The following is a 9,396-nucleotide window of genomic DNA, read 5'->3' on the forward strand; positions in this document are numbered from 1 at the left end:
CCCCTATAGTTGCCACTACAGTAGGTAACAAATTGCCATGTTATTGTAAAAACCACATGCACATTAAGCCTCTTCAAACTCCCCTAATCTTTGATTAAAAAACGTTCCAACTAATGAATCTAACATCCCTAATCCCACAATTAAGTCTCTTCTACTGTTCTAAAATTCAAAAACCAAAATCTAAACATGAGCAAAAAGGGACAATCCATGGTCCCCATTCTAACAACACCCATCCCACAGAAACATATCGTGAATCCACCAATGAAAACCATCCAGCACGCGGCCATAAATACACTGAATAGAAGGGACAGACGCAACCAAAAAATCGACTGAAACATCTAACACCACCATCTTGCAGAGACATCTTGCGAATCCGCGCCCCAAAACCACCCAACATGCGCCCATAATACACTGAAGGGTAGAAGTACCAAATCCACACAAAAATGGGGGCGGTTGGTTCAAATGTTTCAAAATGGGGACCAAAATCGACCAACCGGATTCATTTTGAACCACCCGTGCCCAAAATCCGTCGAACAAATTCTATCCACTGAAAATCCCGACAAACACAAACCCAAAAATCATCCGAGAACACGACAAAATCAACCAAATCATCTGGAATCCGCACACAAAACAACTGTGGTCGAACTCGCGGCGGCAATCCAAGCAATGCCGCAGACAAACTCACCTAGAATCCCGACCCCGAGGCGATCAACAACACCCTGACACACTCCCAACCAATAATTCCCACCGCAAAACCCTAGAAAACAAAGGAGGATGGTTCCCTACCTGAGAGTCGCGAGATTTGACAGGAACCGAACACCAATTGTAGACGAACACGAATGCGGCAGAAGGCCGGAAGCGGATTAGCGGAGAGCAAGCAAAAGATTGGAGAAAGCAAAGCGCGCGGTGGAATGGAGAAAAGGGTCTTACGAGAGCATTTCAGAAAGATTAAATGCTAGGCTCATTAACAGCAGACGTTAAGGGGAACAAAAGTGGGCGTGATTCCCAAAACAATTGAACCGCTGCACCATGCAACGCCACGCTGGCACTGACGTGGACTTCAGGCGGGACCAGCACGCGACGAGGACGAGCTCCCCATCTCGATCGAACGCACGCAAGCGCGTCGCGCCAGGAAGCACTGGGGAGAACATTCTCCTGATATAAATTCCATTCTTTGATATGTTCAATGTTTGGATACGCTGAAAGACGTAGCAAAAATAAATTGTGGCATGGGTGTGTTAGACTTAATCATGATTCTCATATGTATCTGCATGTTAGGTGTTCATTTGCATGTAAGTTTAGGACTGTAGACAGGTGAAGCTCCGTTTGAGACCTTGGAGAGGTGAGATGCCAACCTATATGCGATGCAGAGAAGCTAGCAAGGCGTGATGCCGGTGCTGTGTGAAGCAGCGGAGCCGTGTGAAGCGGACGAGTCAAGGAGAGGTGGAGCGCGAGGGCCTGATCCAACTTTGGCCGAGAGATTCGGTCAAGGAGGTAGCCATGCGATGGGGCTGTTAGCTGTTGTGTCGTGGGCAAAATAAAAGGAAGTGCTGGAGAGATTCCATGGTGCTTAGATGTGGGATTGATTAGGGGCGTGAGACCCGGTAGGATTAGTTATTTTCCTAACGTGTGCATGGGTTATATAAGGCATGTAATCGGGTTTGTTATGGTAACTGAAGAGCAGAATAGAAAGGAGAAAATCCGGGCCGGTGAGAGGCTGCCCGTTGCCAAATATTCTTGTGCTCTTTCTGTTCTTGTTTGTGTGTTGTTGTGAGAGAGAGAGAGAGGGGGGGGGGGGATTTGCAGCTCGAGGAAGAAGAAGGAACGGCAGCGGCTAGCTGCTCCAACAATTGGTATCAGAGCCGTTCACGGTTCTGCTCCGGGAGATGACAAAGACTATGCCGCGTGACGGGGATGGCTCGCCAAGCAAGGCCATTGTGGCCGGTGGGTTGGGCGACTCGGCGATGACCGCTATTTCGGCAGCAGGGAGACTGCTGTACCTGATGCTGACAACGACGAATTACGCGGCGTGGGCATTGAGGATGAAGTACCTCCTGCGAGTCAATGGCGCATGGGGTGTTGTTGATCCAGAGAACTCGTCCAAGTCCAAGGCCGTGGACGAGATCAAGGAAGAGCTGGCCATGACAATCATCTCCCAGTCGATCGACGACGGGATGCTGCTGAGAGTTGCGGAGAACGAGACCGCGGCTGATGTGTGGGCGGCGCTGCGCTCCATGCATGTCGGTGTCGAGCACGTCCGAGAGGCGAGGATTCAGTCCTTGCGCTCGGAGTTTGATCGCCTCAAGATGGGTGATGCAGAGTCCGTGGATGATTTCGCGGCGAGGTTCACGACGCTCGTGGGGCGAATCCGCGAGCTTGGAGACAAGATGGAGGAGAAGTACATCGTGAAGAAGTTGTTGCGAGCCGTCTCCAACAAGTTCATCCATGTAGCTTCGTCAATTATGATGTTCAGCGACACCAACAAGATGGCCATGGAGGAGGCCATTGGGTCACTGAAGGTGCATGAGGAACTGATCAAGGGGAGGGAGGCCGAGACAGAAGAACAACTTATGATGGCAAGATGAAGTGGTCGCGGCCGTGGCAGTGGAGAATGGTGCAAAGATAAGAGCAAGGTACAATGCTTCAACTGTGAAGACTATGGCCATTTTGCTTGGGAATGTCCAGAGAAGAAGAAGAACCAAGCCCGTGAGAAGAAGAAGGCACAAGAAGAAGAGGAGAAGGCCCTGCTTGCTGGTTACGACAGTGAGGAGCCAGCACTCCTCTGAAGCTTCGTGGGTTTTGGAGAATCAAGATTAGGGGGAAAATTGTTAGACTTAATCATGATTCTCATATGTATTTGCATGTTAGGTGTTCATTTGCATGTAAGTTTAGGACTGTAGACAGGTGAAGCTCCGTTTGAGACCTTGGAGAGGTGAGATGCCAACCTATGTGCGATGCAGAGAAGCTAGCAAGGCGTGATGCCGGTGCTGTGTGAAGCAGCGGAGCCGTGTGAAGCGGACGAGTCAAGGAGAGGTGGAGCGCGAGAGCCTGATCCAGTTTTGGCCGAGAGATTCGGTCAAGGAGGTAGCCATGCGATGGGGCTGTTAGCTGTTGTGTCGTGGGCAAAATAAAAGGAAGTGCTGGAGAGATTCCAGGGTGCTTAGATGTGGGATTGATTAGGGGCGTGAGACCCGGTAGGATTAGTTATTTTCCTAACGTGTGCATGGGTTATATAAGGCATGTAATCGGGTTTGTTATGGTAACTGAAGAGGAGAATAGAAAGGAGAAAATCCGGGCCGGTGAGAGGCTGCCCGTTGCCAAATATTCTTGTGCTCTTTCTGTTCTTATTCGTGTGTTGTTGTGTGAGAGAGAGAGGGGGGGGGGGGGGGGATTTGCAGCTCGAGGAAGAAGAAGGAGCAGCAGCGGCTAGCTGCTCCAACAGGGTGCACAGTTAGTTTGTTTTGCTAGGTTTAGAAGAAGTAGATGGCTGTCTTGTATATATATTTTCAGAGGGTCGGTGATTGATTGAGCACCTGATTACAAGCTAGCCTATACACACGGTATCTATACGGGTACAAAGTAAGGCAAATATGTCTTGCCATATACTCACTTCGTCCACTCTTTAGGTTTGTCCTAAGTCAAACTTTTCTACGTCTAACCAATATTGTTGAAAAGAGTAGCAACATATTTGACATCAAATCGGTATATTGTGAAACTAAATTTCAAAACGGATCTAATGATACCAATTTAGTGTAATAAATGTAGATACATTTTCCAAAAAAATTGGTCAATGTTTAATATCTTTTACTTAGGACAAACCTAGATGTACACTTATTTACGGAAGGAAGAAGTACCTAAACACACCAACGGATAATACTACTAGCCCTTGTCAATCCGGACCAAAGTCCAGGGCTAAACTGCTGGTAGATGCTACTCCCTCCATTCCATAATTCTTGTCTCAAATTTGCCCAAAAATGGATGTATCTATTCCTAAAAAGTGTCTAGATACATGTAATATTTCGACAAAAATTATGAAACGGAAGGAGTATTTTCTTAGTGATTTACTAATGGATTACATATGCTAATTGAGCCATGACAAGGTTATAGCCCAGGTAGCCTTGGGTGCAGATCCACCCCTAGTCTCTGAGAAAGTCCCGATCACTTTGTCCCGGCTGCTAATGAAATGACTTAAACGAATCTAAGAGCATTCATCAACGTTGAACCCTTCCCGGCTTGATAAATACTTGCCCTCCTCTTGGTAGAACACCTCGTGGACATAAAGAATCCCATGCACTCCACCTGGTCGCAAGGAAACCAACTCTCTCCCTGATCCCTAGCGTCGTGCCATACATCTCGTCCTCCCTCGCCGTCCCCCAAGAAGACCGTCGGGCAAAGCCTTGCAGCCTTCGGTGAAGGGGACGGCGGGGATTCCACGCGGGCTGGTGGCGGTGAGCACCTTCAGACGAGAAGGGAGAAGGTGAGATTGAGGAGGCAGGCCGGAGGTGGTGGGTCGGCGGCCAGCCATTCCCATTACGTGGTGCTGCAGGTGGCGCCGCCGTCGACCCCATCGTCGCTTGATGTACATGGCAAATAGTGGATGCAGATCTTCTTCCCCGTCCTGGCAGATCGGCGAGTGGCCGAGGTGGCTATGGAGGAGAGAGCGTGGCCGCCGGAGCGGCATGGAGATCGGCGAGGAAGAGGGCGGCATCGCGGACTGTTGGGTTGCGTGCTGATCGTCCTAGATTGGCAGCGATGGCGTGGATCGGTGACGGCAACGGCACGCGTGCGGCGCTGATTCATTGATCCATATGATCGCGGTGCAAGTGGTGGTATTGTTGGCTTTGGCCGGGGTATTGGAGGTTGAGCGCCGAATTTGTTGCAAGATGGTGGTGACGGTGTCATGCTTCGGCCGGTTCATGGATCGTTCCCCGTGATTTGTCTGGCTGCGACGGCTGATCTTTGGTCTTGTCCTTTGGCGATGACAACATGTTTGTTGGGTTCACTTGGGGCATGGACTATCAGGAATAGGTGCTACACGCGGCGACTCATGGTGAGGTGCCAAGTCATACCTGTTGCTGCTGGTCCGGAGGCGGTGACATAATGATGGTATATGTAGTTTCAACGACAAGTTTGCGCACTCTGGTGCAAACACTTGGTCTTAGATCAGGCAATGTCGACGTGTGCTTGCGTCGTGCCCTTTTTGAAGGTGGTGGATCGAAGGTTGGCTTTGGGAATAAAAACCCTGAGTTCGAGCTAAGGTCAAATTCGTCATCATCGGCGCATGTGTGACCTTCTTGAAGGCTTTGCCAAGGAGTTGTGTTACTTTTTGTTTGTTTCGGCCTGTATCATAGGGTTAGTGGTAGTTTGGCGGAGTCTCTGTTTTTCTTTTTTGGGTCGACTTTGTTGACTGGGTTTGCCTGGTTTAAAAAATATATGGTTGTGTGCATCAGTTGATGCAGAGACCGGGGTTACCCTCCTTTTGAAAAAGAAAACAATCTCATGCACAGTAGCAAGGCTCTCAACGAGTAGGGACATTCATTGCATTCCCTCGTGACTTTCCTGATCGATTGCCTGGCACGTGCCACCGATTTTTCCACCGGAATATCAGCCCATAGGACATCTAGCACAATTGCGCGATTAGGTTTTAATCACTCTCATCTGACAGCCAAGAATGATCAAGTCATTAAAATCTGACAACTAGGAGGCCTGATGGCCTGAGAGGGCTTCCAAGATGTCCAGTTTTACTGTTCTAAATTGCTTCATTCAATAGTTATTGAGAAAATTGAGAAGAGTAGAAAGACCTAAACTTGTGAGTTATTGAGAAATCGATAAGAGTGTGGAAGGACCATCTTGCCAGTTATTGAGAAAAATGATAAAGACTAAAAGGATCTTCTTTTGGCAAGAAGGCGGTAGTAAATGGAAACATCGTCCTCACCAATATAGGGTTAGAGCATTTAGAACAAAGACCGGTAATTGGCAGGCCATTGTCAAAAGGAAATATACTTGAGAAATGCCTCTGTGTCCACTGTATAGGCCGAAACTAGCGACTTTCTCACGAGAAGGATGTGATTAAGGTGAAAAGGTTCTGTTTGAGAGGCATTTATTTTTGTATTACTATAGGTGACAAGTACAGTGAAAAATTTAATTGACACCAAAGCTGGAATAGCTCAGTTGGTTAGGACGTATGGCTGTTAACCATAAGGTCGGAGGTTCCGAGCCCTCCAACTTCTAGCGTTTTGTTCGCGTGGTTTTTGGATTGCTTGGATCATTGGACTAGTTTCAGAATTCAGACTTGCAGAAATAAGAGGGTATGGGCCTATGGGATAGCTGCACTTGAGCCGGGGTACTCGGGTTCCCATCTTTTTCTGCGGCGAGGGACTCGATCTCCAGCAAGCAGCAAACCATGCAGGCACGAGCAGGAAAAACAACATGCCGGCGTTCGTTTACAAACGCCCCACAGAGTTACGTTTTGATACAGCACAAACTAATGCTCATAGGATCAGGCTCCCAAGCCACGATATAGACGTCAATGGCGAATGTGCTTGCGTATGTGGCTTCTATTAGTAAAAAAGAATACTCAAACATTGATACTACAAATGAATTTCAATTCGTTACATCTTACCTCCAGCGACAATATGTGTGTTCTGAAAGGGACGAAAAAACATGCAGAAAAAAAATAGTGCCGGATCCTTTCCCGGACAGACACAAGCAACTATATGGATCATTGTCCAAACAAATGTGTTAGGGAAAGTAAATGCAGATCATCTAAACGACTAATAGTAGAGCTTCTGTATCTTCTCCCTCCTGAAACCATCATTTGGACTCGTGGGTCCTTGACGCCGCGCCGTTCTGCTCCGGCTGCTCCAGCTGATAGAACGGTATCTGCTGCTGCTGCTGCTTGTGCAGCTCGAGCATCTGGTTCTGGCAACGGAGCTGCATCTTCTGGGCCAGGTTGCTAGACGAGCCACCGTCGCCGAGCTCCGACGTCGTTGCCGAGAGCTTCAGACGCTGGACTTCCCCTGTCAGCGCCTCGTTCAATGCTGCCCGGAGAGAAGGAGCATACATGGTTGTCAGGACAAACCGGTTGCTAACATAGATGATCCACACACACATGCTCTTACAAATGTAGAGTGCTCAACTAACAAAGCAGATTAAGAATCGTTAGCACAAGTAATTAATTTATCATTAGGAATTTATTGTGATTGAATTATGTACTGTAAGAGGATTGCAGTAGCTACTTGTGTTATCTTAAGACTGCCGGCCTCTTGTGACAGGGCTAGTACCCATCCATCAACATCGTGACATGAACTAGGCAAGACGAACTCTTTATATAAACGTCAACGTGTGGAGTATTCAGTTGGCTGATACGAGAAGAACCCCCCAAATATGCCGGCGTCTGACGAAGTCGCCTCGGAGTCCGGTTATTCCAACGAACCCCATTCTAAATTGTTTGCCTCCTCCGGCTACATGCCGGCAACTAACAGCGTCAGACGACAAACTCTCCATTAGAAAAATGAATTTTTTTTCTTTGGCTCCCCCTTAGATTGCTGATCGTATCAGTACGACGCTACATGGTAACGACTAATTGCCAAATGCCACATCCAACCGCCAACGCAATGAAACCACCCACGGCAGTGCGCCCATGATGCAACAATTCGAATGTAAATCGATTTGATTTGAACAAATCCGCGATTCAAACAGAGTTAATTGTTCTGAATTTTGTTAGAACGCGAGGAACCGATCGTTGCTCACCATCGCGCAGCTGCGCCTGCTGCTCCATGGCCTGCAGCCGGAACTTGAGCTCGTTGTTCTGCGTGGCGAGTCCCGACGTATCACGCTGCCACAAACAAGAAGAGGAAATTAAGGCCAAACTATGGAAGAATCATTGAGTAGCCACAAGGAAAGAACATTGCGTAGATGGATGTACCTGTAGATGGGTGAGCTGCGCGGAGAGGGTGGTGGCCTCCGTCTGCAGGATCTGCACCTTGTGCTCCAGCTCGGCGATGTACCGCATCCGTCGCTCCTTGGACCGCGCCGCCGACTGCCGGTTGGCGAGCACCCTGCATAATACGCCGGCACGGAGGTCACGTGAGGTTCATTCAGCCAGTGCATTTGTGAGTTGCGAATTTGCGATGCGACGGATGTCGGGGCCAACCTCTTGACGCGCTTCGGGTCGGCGAGGGCCATCTCGGCGAGCTTCTCGTCGGCCATGATCCGCTTCATCTCGGCCGGGGTGAACTCGCCGCTGCCGAACTCGAGGCTGAACAGCTTGCCCGGCTCCCCGTTGCCGTTGGCGCCCGAGAAGCTGAGCCTCCCCATGAGGCTGTCCATGGACAGGCTCCTCGCGTGCCGGCCCGCCAACGCCGCCGTCTCCCCGGCGGCATTCCTCTTCTTGCCGCCGCTGCCGCCGGCGTCGCCGCCCCAGAGGAAGACCTGGCCCTCGCCGCCGCCGCCGTAGTCCTCGGACTCGTTCTCGCTGCTGTCGGCGCCATTCCCCGCGGCCGGCACGCTGCTCCCGCGGCTGTACTCCCCGTCGGAGTTGTTGTTGCTCAGCCCCGCGGAGTCCATGCCTTCCATGCTCATGTACGCGCTGAACAGGTCGTCCCCGCCGGCGCCGGCCCAGCTGCCGGACTCCGTCTTGGGCGACGGCGGCGGGAAGTACCCGAACGGCACGTCGCTGCGGGACCGGCGGTGCGCCTTGCGCAGCGGCAGAAGCTGCCCTTCCTGCTGCTGCATCTGGACGACGCACGCGTCGGCGTGCAGCTGGGGGTGGGAGCCGCCGGACCCCGAGGAGGGCGGCGCCGGCGGCGGCAGCCCGGCCCGCTGCTTGCTCCCGTGCGCCGGCGCCATGCCGCCCCTACCGCCGCCCGCCGCGAAGGGCACGGCCGCTGCCTGGACGACGTGGCGGTGCATCATCTCGTTCGTGGTGTTCATCATGGTAAGGTGGTGGTGGCGCGCGCGCGCTCGTCTCGGCAGACTTGGTGGTGTTCCGCGCGGAGTACCCGTGCCGTGCTGTGGCCACGCGGTTTCGGGGGCGTATTATAATTGTTCCGTGGGCGAAGACTGGGGATGGATGGAGGCTTTCCGATCGGCCAGGTGGTGGCCCATGATTTCTTCGTGGGATTCCGCCGGCAGCGGCAGCGGCAGCGGCACTTGATTGATGTGATGTTTTTACACGGCCGAATTGGATGGAAGATAGTAATCAGAAATGCACGGTAACAAATGGATTGAACGCTGTACTTCCGGATCAGCAGAGAAGTTTTGTGCACTAGCAGTAGTGCTGGTATTTATCGCTTACTGTACCGGGTGTTGAAGTTTTCGGCCGTCGTTGTCTGAAATACAGTTGAGCAGTGGGCAACGGTGCTTCGGATCAATCGCCTGCGCCACATTTACAGC

General features: G+C 50.9%; 1 protein-coding gene across 1 annotated transcript; it reads right to left on the bottom strand.

Annotated features, from left to right (window-relative positions):
* Positions 1 to 6,560: 6,560 nt before the first annotated feature.
* On the bottom strand, positions 6,561 to 9,080 carry LOC100845104 (transcription factor RF2b). Its single transcript, XM_003574195.4, has 4 exons — positions 8,156 to 9,080; positions 7,928 to 8,060; positions 7,753 to 7,837; positions 6,561 to 7,040 (listed from the first exon to the last, which is right to left on the bottom strand). Exons 1-4 carry the CDS (start codon positions 8,935 to 8,937, stop codon positions 6,814 to 6,816), a joined length of 1,227 nt encoding a protein of 408 aa, XP_003574243.2. The 5' UTR covers positions 8,938 to 9,080; the 3' UTR covers positions 6,561 to 6,813.
* Positions 9,081 to 9,396: the final 316 nt, after the last annotated feature.

This window comes from Brachypodium distachyon, chromosome 3 (genome assembly GCF_000005505.3).
Source record: "Brachypodium distachyon strain Bd21 chromosome 3, Brachypodium_distachyon_v3.0, whole genome shotgun sequence".
In the NCBI taxonomy this organism is placed as follows: Eukaryota; Viridiplantae; Streptophyta; class Magnoliopsida; order Poales; family Poaceae; genus Brachypodium; species Brachypodium distachyon.